General features: G+C 39.9%; 2 protein-coding genes across 9 annotated transcripts in view; both read right to left on the bottom strand.

The window, feature by feature from the left end:
- Positions 1-15,420, bottom strand: BCL2L15 (BCL2 like 15). Of its 4 annotated transcripts, XM_042462902.1 has the most exons (6): positions 15,297-15,420; positions 9,247-9,368; positions 5,016-5,072; positions 2,764-2,891; positions 1,119-1,319; positions 1-480 (listed from the first exon to the last, which is right to left on the bottom strand). In XM_042462902.1, exons 2-6 carry the CDS (start codon positions 9,356-9,358, stop codon positions 442-444), a joined length of 537 nt encoding a protein of 178 aa, XP_042318836.1. In that variant the 5' UTR covers positions 9,359-9,368; positions 15,297-15,420; the 3' UTR covers positions 1-441. The 4 variants fall into 4 exon arrangements, with proteins under 4 accessions (XP_042318836.1, XP_042318838.1, XP_042318835.1 ...); XM_042462904.1 differs by lacking the exon at positions 5,016-5,072; XM_042462901.1 differs by lacking the exon at positions 15,297-15,420 and having other exon boundaries at positions 9,247-9,859.
- The window catches only part of AP4B1 (adaptor related protein complex 4 subunit beta 1), a 25,606-nt gene continuing 14,168 nt past the window's right edge, over positions 15,364-26,801 (bottom strand). For 4 of the 5 annotated variants that reach the window (XM_042462895.1, XM_042462898.1, XM_042462896.1 and 1 more), the window contains 8 exons: positions 26,600-26,730; positions 25,820-25,967; positions 22,606-23,102; positions 20,392-20,475; positions 18,432-18,535; positions 16,774-16,981; positions 16,152-16,436; positions 15,364-15,919 (listed from right to left, as the gene is read on the bottom strand). In XM_042462895.1, the coding sequence (XP_042318829.1) occupies positions 15,492-15,919; positions 16,152-16,436; positions 16,774-16,981; positions 18,432-18,535; positions 20,392-20,475; positions 22,606-23,102; positions 25,820-25,967; positions 26,600-26,730 (1,885 nt within the window). In that variant the 3' untranslated portion in view covers positions 15,364-15,491. Of the gene's footprint in view, positions 15,920-16,151; positions 16,437-16,773; positions 16,982-18,431; positions 18,536-20,391; positions 20,476-22,605; positions 23,103-25,819; positions 25,968-26,599; positions 26,737-26,801 lie in introns of those variants that run through there. The other variant, XM_042462900.1, reaches the window with a different exon arrangement.

Here is a 26,801-nt window from a genome sequence, read left to right as displayed (position 1 = left end):
TCAGAAATTTGTGTTTAATATTGGAACAAAGGAGATAAATCCTTTCACACATACACAAATCTACACTTAGTTCTCCTAACCATAAGTGCCCTCCATACAGCCTGTTTTAGGGAAGAAAAGCTTTTAAACTGTTGCTATTATTAGATGTGGAAATGAGAAACCCTTACCATTGTAATGCAAATCATTGAGAGATCTAGCTGCCATCTGTTTTCTTCCTATCACTTTTCTACAGTATTATGGTTGGCTAGCAATAGTAAATACCTACAGATGCCTTCTGGTTGATTGGTTTTTTTAAATTTGGTTCTTGTTTTTATCTATTTGGAGCCTGTTTGCGATTTGCTCTCCTTCCCACCATACAATTCTCATGCAGAATCTTACTCCATCCCTATTTTTATTAAAGCAACAAATTTCAGCAAAGCATCTTGCATCAGAGATGAAAAATCAGTGATTGTTTTGTCCTCTTCTGTTTTCAAAGTTCTCCTAAGGATAAAGAAAGGAAAGTCACTGGATTAAAAAATTTGCATGAGGGAAAGGACATAAATAAGTGATCTTTCTCAAGGGCATGTACTACATGTGCCATTGAACTGATGGGAAACATGTTGGGATTATGGAGCCACCATCTATCAGAGGACCAAGTGCCACTAAGAAGCTCCACTTGATGCATTCCATTAAAAACATAATGACAAGCCAAAAATCGTCGTAGGTGTATCCACTGATCAGAGGAGGATCAGTTGCAGGGAGTTTGCTTTGCTAGAAAGAACATTCAATTCCAGGTACCAATTGCCCCAGGACTGCATTTGAGTTTCCTCCAGTAATCAGAGTACAAAGAGATGTCCTGAAGACATTTCAGTCATAATCAAAGATATTTCTAAATAAAACAAATTACAGGGTATAGGTCATAGGTGGGCAGTTTGTGGCCCTCCTACCATCCCTGACTCTGCTAGCTGTAACAGACAGGAAATGCATTTCAAGATAATTTTTTGAAGGGCCACCCAGTGACTAATCCCAGTCTACATAACAAGTGTTGGTGTTTCTACACTGCATTAGATGTGTTGGTTGACCTTTGAACATGGTTTACCCGGCTGCTAAGCCCCATAATGAACTTCAGTTTAACTCACCCAGCCACCTTGTCTTTCAATGTAGTCTCTCACTGCGTGGTTATCATTGATTGCCCGTATAAGTAACTCTGACTGGGCTATAGCACGAGCTTTCCGTACAAGACACCGAAACATATTAACAGAGAAAATTACATAACTATGCTCATACTGCAACCCGGAATTCCGACTGAGAAATTCGGCTGTTTCCTTGAATTTCTCCAGCTGTAAATGCAAAATGGAGATCTCTAAAATGCACAGTCTTTTGAAACAGAAAAGAGTCAGCAAGGTGGAAGAAAGAAGGTATGCTACATAAAATCTTAATTACACATTCCCTTATTATCAGTAGCATTATAAATCAATTTCATTCATGTTGGGAACCAACATTATTCTCCCTAGCCATGGTTCCAAACAGCTAATGCTCAGAGTAGTCCAGGTTCATCTTAAATCAAACAAACAAGATCTATGTAACTAAATATAGCTGATGACAAGAGATCAACAAGTCAATTAACTGTAAACTAATTGAAATCAGTGAAACCTAATTTGTTTAATTGTGGGCTCCTCCAGATGGAGCAAATGTGTTGGAAGGTTAGTGTATTTGTTGTAGTTCTATGTTTTAAAAATATCCAAACAATGTTTCTTTTGTCCCAGAGTATTTCATGGTGACTCCCAGCACAAGCTGCAACATTTTATTGCCTTTCATGGATTTTGATTTTTAATCCTAGGCTGAGCTGTCTTGTCCTCTTCCCTAGAAGAGAAACGAAAGTCTGTCTTCAGGTGCTTTGGTATTTTCCCCTAGAAAATACCTCTTCCTTATCTGAAGAAGAGTGATCTACTTTCAGCTACAAAGATCCTCTACCTTTCACTTTCTTTTCCACCTCAGTTTCCTTTCTTTCTGCTCTTCTCTCATTAAGGCTGCATCCACACTACAGACATCATCCAGGCTGACACCATTTTAACTGTCATGGCTCAATGCTATGGAATTCTGGGATTTGTAGCTTTGTGAGACATTCTGTCAGAGAGCTCTTGTGCCACAATACACTGATTTAATTCTGCAGTGCAGATGTGGCCTTCTTACTATGGTCCAAAACACACTGCAGAAATAATTCAGTTTCAGACCGCTTTAACTACCCTGACTCAATGCTGGGAAATTCTGGAAACTGTAGTATTGTGAGACATTTAGCCTTCTCTGTCAGAGAGCTCTGCTGCCACAATAAACTACAAGTCCCAAGATTCCCTAGCATTGATCCAGGACAGTTAAAGTGATCTCAAATTGGATTATTTCTGCAGTGTGTTTTAGACCTATGTTATGTACTTGCCAGTAGTTCTCTACATGGGCCTAGTATACATGTTTTACATAGTAGGTTGTCGCATGTGAAAATTCTCCTACAATTCTAGGAGAAGGGGCAATGCCTTCAGCACATCCCCTTCACAGAGGTGGGAAGGGAGAGTTTTGCCATCGATGTCCATCTTTCCTCACATTCATCTTTCCCTCAACACCTGACAGTTCTGATGTATGTGTATGGCCCCTACATCACAATACTGCAGTTTGCTGGACTAGTCACTAGCCAAGAAGCTACACACAGATCAGTCTTCCTCAGCACAAGGAAGTTCACTGTAAGAGAAATGGAGAATCCTTTTGGCTAGAGAACTTGGGAGAGTTCATTACCAAGTTACTCCTCTCTTCAATGATCTTCTCAACATATCTCTCCACATCTGCATTATACTGATCTCCAAGGTGCTGTAGTCTTCTGGCAATAGCCTCTGCATCAAAAGAGCTTTCAGAGCTACCTGCAACTGAAAGCAAAGCAGAATTAAAGTTTCCGTCTTTACCTTGAATTCAAATGTATGTTCTAATGGCCTAAATCCAATTCTTAGACACAACTAGCGGGGACCTATTGCATGAATGAGAACTTGGTAAGTCAATGCTGATATAAATTCCATTGAGTAAAATTTGTAAATTCCACTTCGGATTAACAGATTTACGTTGTCATTTATGTCTATACAATGCCCCTCAATAACATACCATTAAAAAAGCAAGACCATGAAGGTACACAGAGCAGGAGTAGTATAATTGACAGAGGTCCAAAACAGACCTCTGATTATGGGGAAATTCCTAAAATTGAAAGGAGTGGGTTTTGTTGGCTTTCTCTTTGGGTTATTTATATGTTATTTCCCTTTTCGACGATTGCTGTATTCGCTTAAATTTTAACTAATAAACAATTGGATTAGGATGATATTTAACAAGTCATAATCCTTCAACCTAAACCAAGCCCAAAGCCAATGAAAACAAGCTGCGTCATAATAAATCCTCAAATTTGGTAAACCCCAGCCACCTCTTGATTTCTTATCAAATAAATCCTTCATTTTTATCCTCAGTTTTCTTCCACCCCACAAAAATTTTGAGAGGTTGTGATGTCATGTTTTAAATGCCTTAAGATTGGTCCGAATCAGGATATTTTGAAACAAATAGCTAAGGTTAGGTAAAATATTCATCTTTATGGTGGCTATTCTACCTGATTGACATAAATTGAAGTTGTTCCATTTCATTAGATCTCTTTTAATTTCAATCCATGTTTTATCATAATTTTTTTATAGAGTTCTATATTTTTAGTCATGAAGTTTATGCCCAGGTATTTTACTTCTTTTTTGAACTTCATTTGAGTTAGATCTTCTACTTTTTGTAAGTCTTCTGGAGGTAAGTTCATAGCTAATATAGCTGATTTATTTTTATTGACGTTAAGACCAGACATTTCAGCGTATTTTTCCAAATCTACAAGTAAGGGTGAAATACTGTCTATTGGATTAGAAATTGTTAAAAGGATGTCATCGGCAAAAGCTCTGACTTTATGTTCTTTTCCTTTGACTTTAATATCTTGAATCTGTTTATTTTCTCTCAATTTCACTAAAAATGTTTCCAAATTTAATTAGGGCGGGTTACAGACCACCCGTTTGGGACGGGCTACACCCGCCCCTTTCCCCGGTGTATCAGGACCTCAGCTGCCAGACCGGCAGCCGCTGAGGCCCCGATCTGCCGCTTTCTGAGCTGCGGGGAAGCAGCAAAAGGCCGCTTCCCCACAGCCTGGAAAGGGGTGTCCTTGGGGCGTCAAGCCCTAAGGACACCCCGCGGCAGCGGGGAGGAGGAGAAAGGGGCCGTTTGGCCCCTTTCTCCTTTGGTCCGCTGGGTGCAGCCATGTGAAGGCTGCGCCCAGCGGACCAAACCAGGAAGGAGCTCCGAAACTGAGGTCCTTCCTGCTCCACGCTAAGGGCGCACTAAGCGCCTGGCACGGAGCGAGGACGTCACGTCCGCCCCGCCCCGTATAGAGGCGGCGTGGTCGTGACGTATCGATGGCGGTGGCCGTGTGGACCGGCCACCGCCATTTTGCGCGCGACAAGCACGTACTAGGGTTAGGGGGGATGCGGAAGCACCGCCCCTTCCTAACCCTAGTACGCGCTCGTCGCATACTTTAAGGCCCGTCTGTAACGGGCCAAAGGGGATATGGGGCAACCCTGCTTTGTCCCCTTCTGGATGGAGATTAATTCTGTTAATTCTTCATTAACCATGATTTTAGCTTTCTGGTGACTGTAAATAGCTTGGATCCATTTAAGAAAATTCTCACCAACTTGTATTTTTCCCAATAATTCAATCATAAACGTCCAGCTTACACTGTCAAAGGCCTTTTCAAAATCAATCAACAGCATAATCACATTTTTGTCAGTATTACTGTTATGTATTTCATTGAGATTAAGAAGATGCCTGATGTTATCTTTGATGTATCTATCTGGGAGAAATCCTCTTTGGTCGCTTCCTATCCAACAAGACATTTTCTTCAATCTATCGGCTAATACAGTGGTAAATAATTTGTGATCATTGTTGAGTAAGGATAGGTCTAAAGTTGTTTAAATCAGAATTTTCCTTACTTTCCTTAGGGATTAAGGTGATTTGTCCTTCAAATGAAACAACTGGAATCCCTCCTCCTAAAATATAATTCATTGTACAGTATTACATAATGAAAGTAAGAGTTGGGTTTCAAAGGTCTTATAAAACATGCTTCAAAAGCTAGCTGATCCTGGCATTTCCCCCCGTTTAGTTTTCTTTATTGCTTCCTTAATTTCTTGAATACATATTGGTCTATTTAATAAATCTCTTTGTTCTTGTGTAAAAGGTTTCAAACTAATGTCATTAAGGTATTTACTAATTACATCAGAATTCACATTTTTACATTTAAATAAATTATCAAAATATGGTTAATGCTTTAATTTCTTGTGGGTGAGTATAGGTTTTATATCCTATTTTAAGATGAGAAATTGCTTTTTTTTCTTTCTGCTTCATTAACATATACGCCAAAATTTTACTCATTTTATTACCCCATTCATAAGTTTTCTGTCTCCAAAAACTAGTTTTTTATTTATATCCTCTGTAAGTAGTAGCGAGATTTGCCCCTGTATATTCTTAATTTCATCTGATATTATTTTATTTGTTGGGTCTTTCTTTAACTGTTTGGTTTTGAATCCCAACTCTTTTTGTAAAGAATTCAGTTCTTTCCCTCTTTCTTCCAGTAGCTACATTTGTTAATAATGAAGCCTCTTAGCACCGCTTTATGGGCATCCCAAATAATTTTGGGGTTAGTTTGGTCAGGGTTATTCAATTCAAAATAATGTAGTAAGAGGTCTTCAGCTTCTTTAATTATTTTTGTTTTCTTCAATAGAAATTAATTTAATCTCCAATTGCGATTTATCTTCTTATTCCCTAGTTCCATTTCTATAGGACAGTGGTCAGAGATCCAGTTTACCTTAACAGTTAATTCAGTAACTTTAGGAATCGAGGTGGCTGAAATCAAAAATAAGTCAATTCTCGCCCATGAATGATGTGTTTCAGAAAAATAAATAAATTCTTTTGTATTGCCAAATTTCGACCTCTAAGGGTCAGTTAGTGCAAAACAATCAAATAGTTTTTAAAAAAGAGCTGGGTAATTTCCCTTGAGTCTTTTTTAATGGGTTTTTTTTTTGTGGGACAATAACTCCATTAAAGTTCCCCAGAAGAATTAATGAATCAATTTTATTTTCCAATATTTTATTTCTCAAATCTTTTTTTAAAAATTGTTTATCTTCATTAAGAGCATATATTCCCATTATTGATATATTTTGACCAACATTATTTATTAAGACTCCAATGTAACGCCCTTTAGTGTCTTTGAATAACTCCGATGGGTTATATTTTTAATTGATATATAAAACAACCCTTTTATTTCTCTTTTTACTTAGAGATGGAAAATGGAAGAGTGGTTGACATGGTCCAGAATTTCCATATCACTACCATGTCAGGATGCACAGGGAAGCCATTGAAATCCACAAACATCTGGATAATTTCAACTGGAAAGAAGAAACCCTAAAAGTGAACAAAATTTGGCTACCAGTCCTGAGGAACAGCAAAATAAGAACTCAGCAAATGCAAATGCAAATGGGAAACCATTCAGAGTCAGGGTCTTTCCTAGCAGATAATGATCACCAATTAGCAGACATTAATCCTCGTTTGCATTAGCCTCCCAGCCTGAGGCCTGCCATCAGCACAGAACAATACACATGCAAATCACTCCTGCATTCCCAGGCTCACACAGCATATATACACCCATTTTTTCCCCAGGCAAAGCATTCTCTGAAGATGCCAACCACAGATGCTGGCAAAACATCAGGAATAAAATTTTCTAGAACATGGCCACATAGCCCAAAAAAACTCACAAAAAAACATGGATGCTGGCCATGAAAGCCTTCGACTTCACACAGGATAGTTGTCCATTTCTGTTGATAGTTGATTATTTTTCAAAATATCCAGAAATAATAAGTCTACCTGATAAAACTGCAAAAACAGTAATTTGTAGGCTTAAGTCTGTGTTTGCTCACCCATGGGATACCAAGAATAGTGGTGAATGATAACATGCTGTTTGCTAGTCAAGAATTTAAAACATTTGCTAAAGAATGGGGGTTTGAACAATGTTTCAGTAGTCCAGGATATGTACAATCTAATGGTATGACAGAATGAACAATTCAGTCTATTAAACAGCTTATGAACAAAGTAGGGAAGGCTGGTGGGGATTTACATCTAGCATTGTTGGAATATCGCAATACACCAGTCACAGGGTTGTCATATTCACCTGCACAAATGTTGATGGGCAGGATGTTAAACTTCCCATTACAACTGGTTTATTATGCCCTAGGATTCCTATTAATGTGCATCAAGATCTACAAAGAGTTCAGCAAAGACAAAAAAATTTTTATGATCGAACAGCTAGACCACTTCAACCATTACAAGAGGGAGATGCAGTTTGGATGCAATCTAATGACTGCAAGGAAAGATGGCTTCCTGCCACAGTTATAGAAAGATGTAAACAACCACCAAATAAAGACTCTTAATGGTAGGATATATCGGCGTAATACACGCCAATTAAGAAAATGGATGCCAGAAATTATCAGTGACAGAAGTGTAAGACAAGATGCATTAATCAATGGATATGATGGGGCTCCTGAGAATAATGATGAGGTGCAAACATCACCAACAACAGATAGGCAACCAACATATATATCATATGGTAGACCAGTGTTTAGGGCAGAGAGATATACTCCTTGAAAATGCACCTTGGCCCTAAGGTGACTTTTTATGATTTGTGTAAGTTAGGTCAATGAGAAATATTGTATTCTTTGTATTTATTTTTTCTACTTATGTTTTTAATATTCTATATAAAATGTATTATTTTCTAAAGTGTATAATTGTTGTTTTTATATTTCTATGAAATGGAGATGTGATGTAAGGTACCTTTAAGACACAGCCCTTAGTGATATCAGCTGCAGTGTGTGTGTGTGTGCGCGCACACACACACACATATATATATACTATTAAGAGGGTTGGAGAGGAATTGATTGTTCTCTTTTCCTCATCTCACTCTCCAGGGACTGGTTATGCTCAGTAGCTCATGGATGAATAAACTTACTGCTCTTACATGAAGATTGGACTCTGTGTGGATTCTTGCAAGATTGGATTCCAACAGCAGACATCACAGTGTGTGTGTTTAAGAAGGTGAGATTGTCAAGGAGAGAGAAAACAAGCGGAGAATTTACGGTAGAGTGCATGAAAAATGGGATTTTAAAATATCCAAGACTAGGACTTAGAAGGGCAGATAAGGAACCAGACAAGATCCTGAAGTGTCAAGATATATAATTGAATACTAAAGTTAGGATTGTCCATGCCATAATATTTCCCATTTTTATTGTATGGTCTTGAAAGCTGAACAGTGAAGAAATCTGATAGGAAGAAAATCAACTCATTTGAGATGAGTTGCTGGACTACGTCTACAAGACCTGAGCAGGATTGCTGACACAGAGACTTGGAAGTATTTCATTCATAGGGTCACCATAAATCAAAGATCATTTGATGGCACTTAAAAACAACAAATATAAATGTTTCCTTGTCTCCTAAGCTCAAAACAAGGAAAAGGTGAAGTGGGACTAAAAATAATGGCCAACACTATTTAGCTTCTGAACATCTGAAGAAGTAGACTTAAGTCTACGAAAGCTCATGGTGCCAACTTCTTTCTTTCAGTATGGGACAAAGCAGACAGGCGGGAAGGACCAGCCTGACACCACTCTGGCTGCAGGTGGATCGTGTATGTGGCAATAGCACAGCCCACTCCCAAAGCAGGCCACCACCACAAGCCCCAAGCTGCCAGGAGCTGGATTATCTTGGCTCCTTTTTGCTCTGGTTCAAAGGCCCAGAGCATGGCATTGGAGAGGCTTTGGGCTGTATTTGAGGCCTGTGTTATTTGAATGCCTTGCCTTCAAAGCAGTTGGAAGACACTTCAAAGGTGCTAAAAGATTTCTCTACATACTGATTCTACAGACTAATACAGCTATATCTTTGAATTCTACTGTTTAGCTTCATTCAGATAAATATTTAGTGCAGGCATTTAACCTAAATTGAAATGGCAATTTAACATACATGTCATTTCTCATATGTAACATAAATGCAACTGAATTAGATTGCATAGCCTATTAATGATTAACTAACCCTTTAAATTAACATTAATATTTTTCTATTAACTCTATCTCTGGACTTTTTTCTATTTCTAACTTTCACACTTTCCCAAACAAATCCTCTTACCTCTCAGAGGCAGGGCTCGAAAAGTTGCTTCAGATTCATCATCGCTAACATCAAAATCATAAAGTAATGCTTTCACAATCTCCTCTGTTTGTTCTTCAAAAGTCAACTTCATGTTAGCTTTCCTGTAGTGTAAACACAAGTTGCTATTTTTCCAGTTTGGTCTACCTCTGGAAAAGAAGGCTTGCACAGAATGTTTCCAGCACCTTCTCTTTCCACCGTATGTTGAATCTAGGATATGAGCTACAACTATATACTCTCCAGAATGTACAACCTTATCAGGAAGTTTATTTTTATTAGTACTGTGCCACACCCACAATATCAGAATTTACACATTATCATATTGCACAATTAAGGAAACTGTTACCAGGATGTTTTTGGCACATCAAAATCGTTGTTTTCTCTTCCTTCTTGCTACAAGCTGATACAGTACTTTCTTGTGTTTCGTTTCTGACTTATGGTGACCCTAAGGCAAATCTATCATGGGCTTTTCTTGGCGTGTTTCAGAGGGGGGTGTTTCTTCATCTGGGTCTGAGAGAGTGTGACTTGCCCAAAGCCGCATAGTGGGTTTCCATGGCTGAACAAGGATTTGAACCTTGGTCTCCAAAGTCCTAGTCCACCGCTCAAAACACACCACCACACTGGCTCTAAACATGCCGATATTAGAAATACACTTGTCCCTCCATATTTGCTAGGGTTAGGGGCACAAGACCCCTGTGAATATGGAAAACCCGTGAATAACAAAAGCACCATGTTTTTACCTGAGAGGACACCTCTAGGAATCTCTCAGTCCTCCAGTCCAACTCTGTGGCCAATATCCGAGAGACACTGACCATAGAACTGCCCTGGAAGAGCTTCAAAGGCCTAGTAGAGTATTCTCTCTAAGAATCTCTAGGTCTTTCAGTGGAACTTTTAGTTAAAGTTGCACTGGAGGACATAGATATTTCTAGAGAGAACATATTAATCAAATGCGTGAATAATCAGATCTGCAAATATCAAAGCCGCAAATATGGAGGGATGAGTGTATTTGTAAAAAGGAGCTTCTGTGTCTGAGGCTTTGTTAACTAAGGTATGTCTATATAATTATGCACAACATGGAGTTTTCCCCCTCCCTCCTTTTTATATCCCTTTCAATAGGAACATGAGAATTTGCCTTGTATTCAGTCAGACTATTGGTCAGCCTAGCCCAGTACTGTCACCTCTGACAGTGGCTCTTGAGAGTTTCAAGCAGGAGCCCTTTTTAGCTCTACCTCAATATTCCTGTAGAGCTAGAAAACCTGCAAAACGCCTGCTTAGCTTTAAAAATCAGATGAGATTGGGTGTATCCAGGGTGGTCCAGATGTACAATGATGCTAAGTGGTGGGAGAGTAGATAAAAAGAAAGTATTTCTTCACACAGTGCACAGTTAGCATGTAGAACCTGCTGCCCTCTGTGATAACAACCTACTTGGATGGCTTTAAACGGAGCTTGGACAAATTCATGGAGGATGGGCTATAGGTTGCCAATAGCCATGATAGGTAAGTGGATAGAATAAAAAAAAATGGAATTTAAGAAAAAGCCCACACCAGGCAGGGTTTCTCTAGTAAAATTTGCTCAAATAAATATATATTTCAGTAAAGGTTGTTCATAATAAGACAAGATATAACTAAAGTTGAGGAAACTACTACAGCTGAAAGAGAGGACAGTGGAGAAAACAAGATGAACTCAGCAGCAGCGGGATGTATGTTCCTAGGATAGAACTGTACTCCAATGGATAAGAATAATTGTTTTGCCACAAATAACCAAAGCCAGTAGCCAAAAACTAACCATTAATTTAAAAAAAAAGTGGAAAGGCAAACACTGCAAGTGGAGATAGCACCAAAAATTTGCTCATTGTTTTACATAAAATTACATGTGTGAAAAGCATCAAGAAAATGCAAGCATTTTGTGTCACACCAAATAATTCAGAAAGGTGATAACCCTTCACCATGACAGGGTACTATGTTAGAACCCCATCTAAGAGCAACATCTAATGGAGATAAAATAAGATATGAGTCATTAGGAATGATCTCTACTTTTATGTTTTGAATCCTGATGGCCTTCTCTGAAGTCTAGTCACACTGGCACTATATTTTTTTTTAAAATAACCCAACAGTTCTTCTACATCTCCTGATTTCTGGTAAAAGGTACAGCATCCTAAACCAAGTTTCACTTTCATTTTTATTGCCATTCCTACTACTGCTGTTGTTTCATTTACTTAGCTACGTAATAGTTAGATTTTCAAAAGCTTTTTTTTAAAAGTGGTGATGTGGAGTTTATGTAAATTGTAATAATTGTTTTATGGTATTCTTTATAGACTTGCAGATCAAATGAGGAATTTCCCACAGTGGTTTGATCTGCTGAAAGATATTTTTTTCCTAATTGTATTATCTTTGTCAATTGAATTAAAGTAAGATAGAAAGGCTAAATAGCATTTGATAATGTATAACTTGGAATATTGGTTTGAAAATTAATTTGTTAAACACTAGAAATTAGAAAATTAATGTATTAGTATAAATACAAATAAATGGAATTGTTGAACTGGCTTCATTATACTTAAGTCATTTGTTAACCAAAACATTATCTTGAGCCTGGACCATGAGAATTACAGAAAATGGCACAAAGATTGTGCTGGGTTACCTTAGGGAAGCACATTTTGTTACTGGTTCCTTCAAAAGGTATTATTTTGCCCTTTTGAAGTTACTTGCCTCCAACCTGGAATTTTTCCCATGTGGACTACAAAGCCTATGATAGGATTATTGCCTGGGAGCAGTGGGACTCCCATTATGTCTGCGAACCATCAAGTTGGACACCTCTCCGGTTCAGTTTTTCACTCATCTGCATCTCTCTGGAGTTTTTTTTTTTAACTCCCACAGGCACATACATTTCATTCACTCTTCAAATGCCTTGTTCATTAAAAGTTAATATAGAGTGATTTATTTCTGCTAGAAGTCACTGATCCATCACAAGTACAGCAACAAATAGATAGCTGCGAAGGTTAGTCAGAGCCAAAACAAACTGGCTTGAAAAGCCGGCTTCCCAGCTGCTTGGGGGAATGGCATTTAGATGCCAACACTGCCTGACCATATGTTTGTTATTGTATATTTATGTTGAAAATGTTCAGATGTGGCAATGGTTGCTAAAGTTTAAAATTGGTTGCAACTGAAGGCAAAAAGCCTAGTCTGCAGACAAAATGTCCAAGGACAAGGGAACAAGACAAAATGTAAACAAGATATGTTTTCTGTTTGTACTATGATTGGTTCCTATGTTGCATGGCAACTTGTGGGAAGGAGGCTGGACTAAGTTGATCACAGCGTGGGAATGTTGTACTTATGAGAACAAAGACTGTTCTAGTGAATTCTGGGAGAATGGACTCTGAAAGAGTAAGACGTGTTGTACAGTTATAGCTATTAGCTTGTGTATATAGCACAAAGACAATAAAAGCCCTCTTTAAAAAATGAACCTGATAGAGTTTGTTTCTTAGAGTGTTGAATTAAGCAGCTGTTTCACTAGGCATTGTTCCAGCAAGCTGAAAAGTCTGGTTGGAATTTGCTTTGATCCTGAGTTCCAGAGGAGCCTGCATCTACATCCAGTTGGCACCAGACCGGGACCACGGGCAAGAGACACCACCCAAAACATTTCAACAATGTAGGCCAGCTTTGTGGTGCTCCAGAGGTGCAGCATTCATACACTGCAAGAGTGCCACAAAGCCGCAGCAGTGCAGGAAAAACCAGCTTTTTGCTGGTTCAAAAAGGAGCGGCAATTTGCCACTTCATTTTGGGTCAATAAAAAGTTAGGTTGGGGTTGCAGCATGCGGTCAGAGGCAGCTTCAAGCAGACCCTTCTGGGCAGTCTGTTCCACCCCTAATACTTAAATGAAAAAATCAGTTCAAGAACAAGTTATTCAAAAATGTTACTTTTTGGATAATAACTCCTTAGGTCCCACCTGGCTACCACAGCCAGCAGTCACACTAGCTAGGAGAGTCTGGGAGCTGCAGTAACTTTTCAAGGCTCTGGCGTTCAGCAAGGAATGACTTAGAATCATAGAGTTAGAAGAGATCATAAAGGCCATCCAGTCCAACCCTCTGCCATGTAAGAATGCACAATGAAAGCTCCCCTGAGAAATGACCATCCAGCCTCTTTTAAAAACCTCCAAAGAAGGAGACTCCACCACTTTCTGAGGAAGTGTGTTCCGCTGTCGAACAGTTCTTACTGTCAGGAGGTTCCTCCTAATGTTGAGATGGAATCTCTTCTTCTATAGCTTGCATCCATTGTTCCAGGTCCTAGTCTCTGGAGCAGCAGAAAACAAGCTTGTTCCATCCTAAATATGACACCCCTTCAAATCTTTAAACAGGGTTTAAATATCACCTCTTAACCTTCTCTTCTTCAGGCTAAACATAACTAGCTCCCTAAACTGCTCCTCATAAGGCATAGTTTCCAAACGTTTCACCATTTTGGTTGCCCTCCTGGACATGCTCCAGCTAGTCAACATCCTTTTTGAACTGAAGTGGCAAGAAGCTGCAGAGCAACAGCAAACACATCATACTGGGTCTCCCTCTGAAGTCAGTTCCCTCTGTTGAGCTCAGGGAAGCCTGAGCGAAGGATGACCCTTAACCAGTGCTCTTGGGGTCCTCTGCCATAGCCACTACCAAGGAAGGGGGGAAAGGCAGGAGAGAGGAGAAGAAGGGCAGGCCAATAAATCTCTCAAACCGCTTTCGGAGAAAGGAAAAACCTTGCTGGCTCAAAGAGACGCATCCTGCTAGGAGCATAGGCAGGAACAAGACTGGGGCTCAGGGAGGCTAGCTCCCCCCTATATAGGGGCCGTTCTTTTGTTTATTGTCCCTGCCTACAGGAGCAAATAGGAGGAGCTAAACCCAGAATACAGGAGGTTAGGACCCTGTCTGCTGGGAAACTGGAGACAGTATTCCAAGTGAGGCCTGACCAAAGCAGAATAGAGATGCACTATTGCTTCCCTTGATCTAGACACTATACAGTGTACCCTTGTTATCTGCTGGGGTTTGGTTCCAGGAACCCTTGTGAATAACAAAATCCATGTATGCGCAAGTCCCATTAAATACAATGGCATAGCAAAATGGTGTCCCTTACATAAAATGGGATACTTGAAATTTATACTATTCTTGAATATTTTCAATCCGTGGATGCTGTACTTCTATTGATGCAGTCTAATCTCATTGGCATTTTTAGCTGCCGCATCACACTGTTAACTCATGCTCAACTTGTGGTCTACTAGGACTCCTAGATCCCTTTCACACGTACTGCTGTCAAGCGAGGTGTCCATCCTAGAACTGTGCATTCTATTTTTTCTCCATGCTGAAATTCATTTTATTAGTTTTCGCCCAGCTTTCTAATCTATTAAGATCATTGTCCTAGCTACTCTTCCTAATTTGGTGTCATTTGTAAATCTGATAAGCATACTCTCTATTCCTTCATCCAAGTTACATGATGAATAGCACTGGGCAGAACCCTGTTGCTTCCCATTCGTCACTTCTCATCAGGATGAAGAGGAGCTATTGGTGAGCACCCTTTGGATTTGGCCAGTCAGCCAATTACAAATCAGTTGCATTGTCTAGCCCATATTTTACTAGTTTGTTCGCCAGAATATCACGAGGGAGTTTGTTGAAGTACAGAGCTCTGGCAAGAGTACTGTAATCTGCCTTTTGCCTACCACTCCACTGGCCAGTAAAGAAGAAAAAGGGATGGCAGAATATGAGTGACCCACTTTTTTGCCATGGCCTTTTCACCACTGCCAACTTGGACCATTCAGTAGATTATGTGTGATGGAATGCATCCCTGGACAGATACAAAGTTGCTCTCCCTAAGGTATCAGCAGACTTCAGTTTTTGCTAAACCATGCACTTAATGATCCTTTTCAAGCACCCTAGTCCAGCCACATTTCAATCCCCACCAGTCAGGATTTTACCTCTTTCTCTCAAGTTATTTTGTATAGTGTTCCCAGGATCAGGACAAAAATATGACTACATCCACAGTTCATAATTACTTTTCCCTCATACATACCATGCATCTTTCTAGGCTACACATTCTTCCCATTGGCTTCTCCCATTTTTATCACTCTTGGTCCAAGAGTTGTGCAAAGGCTTTACTGACATTTCATAAAAGCTGTACCTTAACTTGAAGAATGCAGTAAAGTAAATCATACAAAAAGAGGTTTTGGATCTTCCCATATATGACTAATACCAGAGGTATAAAAAATCATGTTGTCAGTCCTGCTACTGTCCCCAGCACAGTCTTCAAGATTGAGAGGAAGGCCTGCAGTGGTTCAGGCTTATTTTCACTCTGCTTCACCAACATTTGCATCTCTACTCCTCTGGGTTCAAGCAGCAATTCGGTCAGGAAAAGGCAGCCAGTGTTGTCCTGGGCCGCCAGGTAGGCCTTCCACAACTGGGAACCAGCCTTGCTCATTGCAATGGTCTGGATATGAACAACCTGCAAAGCAGCCTGTATATTGTCTGGCTGCACCATTTCTTGCCATGGAAAAGATTGCTGGCAACCTACATCCAGATTTAGCCATGTCCTCTCAAATTGCTCAGCAGTCAGACACACACTGGGCATTAGCGTAAGGTCACTTGAATTGGTGTAATCAGAAGAAATCTGCTCCTTATTTTCTGTCATTGGGGGGTCTGCAAAAGAAGAAACAAAATAAGAACTGCAGCATGCCTGAAACAAACGACTAAGCTATAATATATATGAAACCCTGGAATGAACCCAGGAATGAACAAGAGTGAGATGAGCCTCTAGCTGAATTTAGATGCCTAAAGCACCATCTCTCATTGAAGGTGCTGGTTTTTAATTAAGGAAAAGTGAGCACAGAAAAGTGAGAGAAGATGCTGAGAAGTCAAATGGATTTCCTACCTTTGCCCATTATGGCAGAGTCTTTGCAAGAGGAGTCAGCATGATGAAGATCTGTCACCTGGCTAGCTGTCATCGCTATCCATTGTTCTTTGCCGTATATGGGCACCAAAGTGTTGAAGTCAGAGGCCCATGCATTCACAGAGCTTTCAGCTTGCTCTTCCAAAAGCCGCAGAGAATGATCGGATGTGGGGCTGTACAGAACCCTTTTTGTCTCCTCCATGCCAGTTTGCAAAAGACGATAGTAGAACAAAGCACGGTCCCGAACTGCCATATCTCTCTCCTCCTCTGGATGAAAAAAAATAGTTTTGCTCACAACAAAGAGCACAGTATTCATTCAGTTCAAATCTTAGCCATTTTATGCTAAAGATCTGGGTATACTGGTGACACTATCATTTCCATTTTGGGGAAAGTTGACACCAGCAGCAGAAAGAAAGAAAATTTATAGTAAAAGTATTGAAGATATACAAGTTAGGCTTTGACATCTATGGATTTTTAAACCTCGAGAAATTCTGTTGTACAATTCTCAGTATACTGTAATTATTAAATCCAACCCCCTAACAGAAGAAATATCATCATCGCCTATTTTATAATGCAGAAGACATCTTAGAAGGAGTATCCTTACCTATGCAGTAATGGAGTAATCGTCCCAACATATCCTGACACTCAGCTGGACGTGTTATGAAGAGTCGTACCAAAGCTGTTACCAATTCCAGTTTTACAACTGAGAATGTCTCTGATTTTACATTGTCTACAAAATCTTCCAAGATGTAGGGGGCACTGGGAACCTTATCCCCATGCACACCAAGAAGCCAGATTAATGCTTGCTTGCCCTGAAAAATTAAACCACAATAACTCATGCTTTGTAAAATTAATGAGACAAAGTTCATACAACCAAACTGACAAGTTGAGGAAGTCAGTTGGATTACCACTGCATCGATTTTAAGTTTATCTAATACTAGATAGAGACAGTGTGGTGCACTAGTTTGTGTGTTGGACTAGGACTCTAGGATAGCAGGACTCATAAAAACTTGGTAATGGATATTCACTGGGTTATCTTGGGCAAGTCACATTTTTTCAGCCCCAGAGGAAGACAATGGCAAATCCACTCTGAAAAAAGGTTAAAAAAAAAAACCGCACAAAAAAACCACCCACAACCCATGATAGGTTCACCTTAGGGTCTCCCTAAGATTGAAACAACTTGAAGGCATGCAACAATAGTCATATTTATTTCTAGATTAGTGGAATGAACCACCACCAACAAAGCTGAAACACTTCATTAGCAGGCAAATATCTTCTTATTTGCACAGGTTTTTGGCAAATGACTGGCTATTGAGGAAAGGACTTTTAATGGGCATATATGTGTATGCATTGTGCTCTGTCTTTTCCTATGATGTAGTTTTAAATACAATAGGTCCTCCACATTTGCTGGGATTAGGGGTACAGGACCCCTGTAAAAGGTGAAAAACCTCAAATAAAAAGCCACTTTTTTAACCTGAGAGAACATCTTTCTAGGAATCTCTAGGTCTTCCAGTGCATCTTTATGGTCAACATCTACTGGAAGCTGACTATATAATTGCACTGGAGAACCTACAGTGTTTTCTCAAGGAATTTCTAGGACATATATTGTGACTTTATGATCAACTTCCAGCAGAACCACGCTAGAAGACCAGGAGGTTCCTAGAGAAAACATAATACTCAAATCCATGAATAATCAAATCAACAAAATTCAAAGCTACAACTGTGGAGGAATGACTATAGTTTCAAATGGTTTTAAATTCAATGGCTTTTCTAACAGGATAATTGGTTTAATTGTGTTTTTAACGAATGGACTAGAAATTAGGCTCAGGGGTGCAGGACCCCAAGGGGTGATGACCTATGAAGTCTTATACCACTTAGGTCCAGACTATCTGAAGAACCGTATCTCCCTATGTGAACCTTTCAGAGACCTAAGATCTTCAGGGCAGGTCCTTCTCTCTGTCCCACATCCATTTTTAGTGTTAACCCATGTAAACTTAATGTAAAGGAAGATTGTACAGTTTTTTCCTGATCAGTCTCTGATAAAACTCTAAGAGAAAAAATAGAATACCAACACAGAATCACAAGTTACACTTATAAATTATACCACTATTAGATGATGGATTTTTGATGGGAAAATCTAAGGGCTTCATTTAGAACTCTGTATCAAGGTTGTATTTCTCAACATCCTTTCTGGTGCAAGAGATTAATATGCCCACAACTTAGCAATTTCCCTGCCACATGTAAAAAACAATTTCTGTTTACCTCACTGTCCTGGATTGACTCTTCACAGCCAGACAAAACCTGAGACACGCTCTCTGTACACTGTGGACACAACCACACCAGGTCACGGAACACCTGCACCACAGCTGCAATGGAAAAGGGGGGCAGGGAACAGTATGTCTGTTTCATTTTAACAAGAAACTGCGACAATAACATTTCAGCAGAACAGACGACAGTAAAATCCAGGGTAAAACAGTTAGCAAAATTAAATATACTAAAAACTGGCTCAATAAAATACTTTAGTTGCATGTTTCTAAGGAGGAGGGACCCATCAGCCCTCCTAGAGGAAACAGAGATTCAACTGGAGTGCTGTCATTGCCTTATCGTCTACCTCTACCATTTGCATCTCCCTTGGCCCCCAAAATGTAAAGCATGGGCCTATGACAGTGCCCTCAGGAAGCGGAAGTATTTCAAATAACTGTGTCCTAATTAATCTAGGGGTTTGTTAGGTAAGAACTAGCATTTTGATTGGAGCATAGAAAGTAATCAGTAGGAAATGCAATTTAAACAATAGCGGAGCAAGATGGTCAAAAGATTGGACAACAGAAATTATTCTGGTTCAGAAATTATTCTACACTACAAATCCATTGCAAGGACAGCCTCAAGTATATTATAAGAATCTAATCTGGATCTGATAATGTCTATATAGCAGCTCTCGCATTTGCTTTCTCCTGAAAGGAACACAGTGTACCAGCTGAAACCAGACAAATGCACTCCTAGCCACATTAACCACCAGGTCCTGAGGCCAGAACCCCACCTAGGCTGTAAGCTTCTAAGGGGACACTGCCCTCCTTAAAAAAGGTTATACAGTGCACCTGCATTATATGCAGGTGCATTTTACGCTGGAAGCCGTGCCGGAAGGAAGGGAGGCACATGCTGGGAAAAAAAAAATGGCGCGTGCTTCCGTGTCATGCGCCTTGCGTGCCGCCATGGATACAAGCCCCATTCATTTGAATGGGGCCTGAGCATCCACGTTTTTTTCTTTCCGGGGGGGGGGGGGGGTTCGGAATGGATCTCCCGTGTAAGTGAAGGAAGAACTGTACACCCAAACCTGGACCAGCATTTCTAATGATTAGCTGGAATGATTTCTTGTTCACATTAAGTGACAGCTTTTTAGCTCACATCCAATCCATTATTTTGCTCAGACAGCGGTTTGGGACTTCATTTGAATTCTCAGTAAATAAATAAATAAATTCACTTTATTTATTTATTTAATTTATTCAAGCCATTTGTCACTCTCAACCCACCAGGGACCACAAGGCAATGCGCAATTGATAAAAACATTTGCAAAACATTAACTATTTTTTTTAAAAAGTTCTATAACTTAGTGGCTTGTTATCTTTGTGGCAGACAAAAAACTCTATCTTAGAAAATAATTTAAGATCTGAGAGATTTCACAGAAGAAAATTAGGTGTTAGAAAGATAAATACTTTATCCATGGCATTTGGAATACCTGCTTCAAACATGCAAATGTATGCTTGAAGCAGTGACAATACACCAAAAACTGCTTCACAGTGGGTAAGTAGCAATAGCAATTTCATTTCTATAATGCTTATCAGTGAACTAACATTCCCTAAACAGTTTACAATGTGTAAACCAATTGCCCCTAACAAGCTGGGTACTCATTTTAGTGACCTTGGAAGGATGCCAGGTTGAGCCAACCCTGAGCCCCTGGCTGGGTTTGAACTCACAACCTTGTGGTTTGTGAGTGAGTGGCTTCAGTGCAGGAATTTAACCATTGTGTATGCCAATGTGGTTTAAAATCTAATTGATCTGATCTCTGAAATTTGAAGAAATTACAACAGAATGATCCTATAAGAGACAAACACAAGAAATTATACAATGGCAGAACAAACAACAGCACTGGCAAAATTGTATTTCATAAATCATGAAACAGTAAAGCATAAGCCAAAATTCAATTAGAAAGACTGTTAATAGTTACCCGAGGTTATATGCTCCTGTTTCAACTCAAGAAGTTCTGTTAGGATTCTTACACATTGCTCTGTATATGTTCTTGCTATGTTTCCTGCAAATATCACAATACAAAAACTTTAATAAAAAGAAAATACATATTTTAAGATGTATTCCTTCTAGTACTATCAGCACTTATTGGAGTGGAGATGAATAATGAAGAGAGAACTTCTTTCCTCAGTAAACTGCCCATGGGCTTGAGGAAATGAAAGTAAAAATGAAAATGGCAGCACTCAATTAGAAAGACAAGTAGTGTCCTTTGAATGCTGCTATGCTCAACTGGGATAGTGGACATGTAGGATGGACAGCCTGAAGTGATGCCACTATTATTCCTGTCACTTGTACTGACTAGTACTGATCAGAAGCTGAACTCTGTGTGTATTAGATATACAATATGAACATATCCGATTCTTCCCAATTGTCCAGCTTCTTTTGTAGCACTAGATGGAATAATGACAACCTTTATCAAAGACAAAATTGCCAAATTGAAAAAGACTTTTCTTGCTAAGGTGATTTTGAAAAAAAAAAAGTTGCACATAGATATACAATTAACCCTCCGTTTTTGTGGGGGATCCATTCTGGACACACATACCCTGCGAAAATGAAGACTCACATGTATTCAAGCTCATAGGTTTGAATAGGGTGCACCCCCATGAGCATGTGAGGGGTGCACGCCACAGGGATGTGCCCCATTAGCGTTAACGGAGGTCTCCCATCAGTGTGTAAGCAAGAACGCAGATCTCAAGTCTGCGAGAAAGGAGGGGTGACTGTACTATAAACATAATGTTTAGAAGTCAGATATAACCATGTTACTCTGTAGAATCAGTATATTAAGAGATTTTGTAGCACCTTTGAGTAACTGAAAGAAAGTAATTGGCAGCATGATCACATTACGAAAGCTCATGCTGCCAACTTCTTTCAGTTAGTCTCAAAGTTGCTACAAGGTCTCTCTACATAATGTTTAGGATGCTCTATCTAGCTACCTACTGAACAAAATAGGAGACATATACGGTAAGTCAAAAAATTTAAGTCCAAAAATGGGCTCCAAAATCCTGGGTCAGCTTATACATTGATCAACATGGTAATTCAAGCAAAATAGGAGCAAGAGAGAGAGGACTTTTGCAAGCCATGTGCCTTGGAAAAGTTGAAAGGGCGGGGGGGGGGGGGGGAGAGAAGTGGCGCTTTGTTTTCCGCTTTAGATTCTTTGTTATATGCCCCTAGATTTGACCCTCAATTTATCCACGGTCATATCAAAATCCATGATTTTGGCCCCAAAACCTGCCCTTGACTTATACATGAAGTTGACTTATACACGAGTATATCCTTATGACATTTAGCATTGCTTTAACATACTAACAGTTCATATTGAGCAATCAACAATTAACTATCTAACTAACTACCTCAAAAGGAAGGGAATGGTATTTTCTATAAACCAAGCAATAATAAGCCAGTTGATTATAAGAAGAAAAGTACAAGAAAAGCACAACTCCAGTGCACTATATATTTTAAAAGTAGAAGCTAATACTACTAATTTGAATTATAACCAAGAATTTAAAAAGTTAATACTTCTGTTACAGGCATCAGAAATTCAAACATCAGTCATTACTGTTGTTTGCCTTCAGCTCATTTCTGATTCATGGCAACCAAAAGGTAAATGTATCACAGATTTTTCTTGGGAAGATTTGTGCAAAGAAGGTTTGCCTTTGCCTTTTTCTGAGGCTGAGAGAGTGTGACTTGCCCAAGGCCACTCAGTGGGCTTTTATAGACAAATGAGGATTCCAACCCTGGTCTCCAAAGTCCTAGCGCAACACTCAAACCACTAAGCACACTCATCAGTCATTAATGATGTATTAACGTTGGGCCAAATTTCAACCAGATATGTCTTGAAAGTGCAACCTGGAATACACTTAGTTCTGGGTAAATACAACTTAGAAACTGTTGAGAACCCACATATTATCAGAAAAAAGTAAGAAGGCAGAATTCGAGTCAACCCACTTCAAATCATTATTCAAACTTTAGATCGTTTGTTTTTATGGTACAACATGATCAAAGTTGTAAAGCACAATCTCAGCCATGGACAAAGTTATACTTACAATATGAGGGTCTTACTCTTCTTTTCAGTCCCTGAGAAATTAGCAGATAGAGAACTATATTCATTAAAATACAAGCCTGCTAACTCCCATACCTATGGCAAAGATTGCTCCTTGTGCAAGCTCTGCTGAGATGTCGGTACAGTAGTCTCTCAGTTCCTCCAGTACCTGCTGTACGTTCTCATCATTTACCAGTTTGCACAGCACCTCCATTTTCTGGCACTTGATGTAATATGGTTCTGAGTAAGAGCAGAAGAACTTCTTGTAATGGCTGCTGAAGTGGCCAGGAAGGCTGTCTAAGATCTGGCGCACATGACACAATGCAGTAAAACAGAGTTCTCTACTTTCAGAGGTACATGCAGCCAGGAGTGGGCCCTTCACTCTCACAAGAACATCTGTCTGCACATGTGGAAAGTCTCTAGCCAGCACAAGGAAGAGTTTAGTTGCAGCCATTACCACACTGGAGCTGTTACTCTTGAGATAGCTGTCTAGTAAATTAAGGATGTCAAAGAGTTCTTCCTCACAGCGGGGTTTGTAGCGCAGCAGAAAAGTCAATACCTCACTCTGTCCCCATTGGTCTAGATCAGGCAGCCTGTCAAGACAGAAAAATCAAAATGAATGTAGTGGCTATGGAAAGGCCTGTTTTCAAGGTCCTAATTTAGCTCTTCCAATCTGGATTACAGTGCACCTGCGCCATACGCGGCCTTGAGCATACGCGCTCAATCTGTGGGGCGCGCGCGGGGCGGAAGGGGTGGCGCGTCCCATTCAATTGAATGGGCGCGCGCACCCGCGCCGCCACGCACGAGCCCCATTGTTTCCAATGGGGCTCGAGCATAGGCGGAATTCGCCTTACGTGGCGGGATCCGGAACGTATCCCCCGCGTAAGGCGAGGACGGATTGTACTATTGTTTCAGATTCTCAAAGTCATTAGGCCTAAAAGTAAAAGTGTGTGTACATGCTTGTCAGAGACATAGCTCAAAGATCATAAGCTTAGTCAGCTAAAATCTGGAACCCTAGTACATGTACCTGATGGTTATCTGGCTTTGAAACTATATCTATTAATTTAAATTAATTTAAGTGGGTCCATGTATCAGAAGCCAGCAGTATCATTTTCAGTCTTCCTTAACACTAGCAGCAATTTCCTAACCACCAAGTAGCCCTATCATTAAAAGAGCAGAAAATAGACCTGGCTGGCTGTAGCAATAGTGGAATGGTTTTGGTGCGAGAACAGGCTAGATCTGATGACTAAAGCAATGAAGGCAGCTGGTGTTTATGTAGGTTACAGGTGGCTAACCCTTTAAGCATCTCAGGGGATAACGTTTCACACCTGTCAGACCCTCTGTCCTGCTCCCAAGACTAACCATCCACTGTCTTGTGAATTCGGGTTGTCCTCATATCCCTGTGCAAGTGTGTTACAGGCTAGAATGGAGTGAGTGAGGTTGCTCAGATTTCACCCTTAAGGGAATATGGATTGCTCTCAGGGGAACCATGGTGACAGGTGTACCCAGGGATTACCACCAGCCATAGCTTTATTCACATGGGACAGGCACCCAGCAGCATAACATTTCTTGCAGGCTTTAACATATCAAACTATGACCATCAAACTAAATTGATTCCATCAGAGAAAGAATTGATTCCATCAGAGAAGGTGATACAATTCATTCCCCAGTAGGCCCTCATACACCAAGAAGGCTAGAAAAACTTCAATAGGTTATCAGGCAACATGGAAATCTGAAAGGAGAAAGCAAGACATTATTATTGCACCAGTGGATGCCCATTAGTGCAACAATATAATCTGGCCCAGTGAGTTGTGTATTAATTACTCATGGGAACAACACTGTGCCTTTCAGGCTACAAATGTATAATGTACTTACCTCAGTAGAGCTTACGTATCACATACAATAACACTATAAGAACAGGCAAGAATCCTGGATGGGACTGAGTAATTTTGAGTAGACTCTTTATGTTACATTTTACATTTATAGCTTGCCCTTTCCCATAGCTATAGACCAAAATTCCATATCTAAAAGATACGCATAAATACAGAACAGAAATGAAATCATTTACTAAAATTTAATTTATCACCACACCATGAAATTTCATTAAGGCACCCAGATCTGGGTTTTGATTGATGTCTTCAAAAGAAAGTATCTAAAATGGAACTGCTGAAGTGATAAATGTACATTGTTGGAAGAAACCTTCCACATGGGGGCCGCCATGACGACGTCACGACTGCGCCGCCTCTATACGGGGCGGCGCGGACGTGACATCGTCAGTCCGCGCCAGGGCGCTTAGTGCGCCCTTTGTGCGGACCAGGAAGTAGCTCCGTTTCGGAGCTCCTTCCTGGTTTGCGGCACTGCTTTGTGTCGCTGGGCTTAAACCTTCCTCTGAAGCCAGTTAAGCACCGCACCTTCCTAACCCTAGTACGGACTGACTCCGTACTTTCATGGCGGTGTATAACCCGCCATTATGTTTATTGTTTCTTTGAGTTAGTCTTTATTTTTAGGAAAACATATTAAAATATAATTTCATCTACATTTCTGCTATACTGCTAGTGAAAGCTAGACTCTGACAGGTTTGACTTTCATACTTGCTTATTTTTGTTTCCCTTTAAAAGGGTTAACACCCAGGAAACTCAAACTGCACCACACTGCACCCAATGTTTGTATGAGATTAAACGAGAATACTGGGAGCTAACAGTGTATTAATGGACTTCACTCCAAACTTCTGGTACTTAACAGAAACTTAAAAGATCTTGGGAGAAGGGGGCAGTGAAACTGGCTTTAATAAAGCAAGCAAGTAAGTGATCATGCTTATCCTCACGGATATTCTCTGGAGGAAAAAACAGGATTACATTGGTTATATTACCAGCACTGCACAATCAGTGCCAACGCTCACAGTAAGCTTGACTACAAATGAATGCTTAAAGAACAGCTGATCTTTAGTGGGCTGAATGTTCAGTTGGCATCCCATTAAAACCAGACTAGAAATCAAGTATACTAAACATGGGCACTGGAATCTAAAGTCAATTTTCTGCTTTATTAAAAAGATTTATATGGTAGTTTTCCAACAAAACAATGCAAGATGATGCCTACATCAAAGAAAAAGCAGACATTAAAGCCACCACAAGCTACTGCAACTGTGCAGACCCACTGAATAGTTCTACAAAAAACAAAACAAAATGTTTTAAAAAACATGTAAAAAAGATTTTGGACAGTATAGTACCATATCAATAACATGAAGAGATAATTTGCTGAGAATCTAGTTTCTACAAATTAAACATGGCAAGATGATACCTCTAGAATATACCTGTTAAGAAGATGGTGTGCAATTGGCTTGTTGATGACAACTCCCCCTTCATGTGCCAAAATCTCCTCAAGTGCTCGCAGACAATTCACTACCACAATAGGATCCTGGTCACGAAGCATACTATACAGTTCATTCACTAGTGCACCATCTGTGAAAATAATGGAATTCAGGGAAGATCCAAAATGCAACTAATAAATATCTGCCTAGGTGTGTTACTTCTCCAGGTAGTGCTGCGCTTTACGCATAAACAACTACCACCAAAAGAATTCAGGCCTTCCAATAATGCAACAGCTTTCTGAGAAGGACTGTTGCCAAATGACTGCATAAAGGGACCAGGAGAGAGGATAATTTCACATAATAAAGCAAATCTCCTGTGAAGATGACCTCCAGTCTTAACTGGCTTCAGAGGAAGGTTTAAGTGAAACTGTGCTAGGGCCCGGACTTTCACGCCAAAATAAAGCTGCTTCGGGTCACTTTGGAGGTATTCTATTTAAATGCTGCATGCTTCCTAAGAGGCCAGAAGTCACACCAAAGCCACGCTCTAGTCCTAAGGACTGGAGCGCAGCTTTGGCACAGCTTCTGGCCTCTTAAGATGTGTGTGTCATTTAAACAGTATACCTCCAAAGTGACCTGAAGCAGCTTTATTTTGGCCTGTCTGTTCAGGCCCCTAAATACTCATTCCCTGATCCCTGCAGTGCAGCATAAAAATGAATTGAGCTCATATTTATTCTAACGTTGGTAGGCACTGAACATACTGGGGAAAGAAACAGGCATATTTACCCACTTCACAGTCTCCTTGGAGTTTCTGCATCTTTGCACATCCAAGAACAGCTACTCTCCTTACATAGGAGGCTTTGTCTCGTAGACCATTCAGAATTGGCTGTTGGATATATTCTTGTATGCCAGGCATCCTGAAAACATTGGAAGTTTGTCAAACTCAAGAGTTTAAACCGCCTTAACATCTTCCAAAGCATACTATTAC

The sequence above is a fragment of the Sceloporus undulatus genome, chromosome 4, assembly GCF_019175285.1.
Source record: "Sceloporus undulatus isolate JIND9_A2432 ecotype Alabama chromosome 4, SceUnd_v1.1, whole genome shotgun sequence".
NCBI lineage: Eukaryota > Metazoa > Chordata > Lepidosauria > Squamata > Phrynosomatidae > Sceloporus > Sceloporus undulatus.
Note: the sequence above shows the minus strand (reverse complement) of the source record. Positions and strands in the feature narration are given on the sequence as shown.

Excerpts from the sequence above, each read along its gene's own strand:
- BCL2L15 (XM_042462902.1), bottom strand. The coding sequence starts at position 9,358 with ATGAAGTTGACTTTTGAAGAACAAACAGAGGAGATTGTGAAAGCATTA. Across the intron at positions 1,320-2,763 it reads TTGAAGAGAGGAGTAACTTG|CTGGAGAAATTCAAGGAAAC; the intron begins GTAATGAACTCT and ends TTGCATTTACAG. Across the intron at positions 481-1,118 it reads TTGAAAGACAAGGTGGCTGG|GAGAACTTTGAAAACAGAAG; the intron begins GTGAGTTAAACT and ends CTTTATCCTTAG.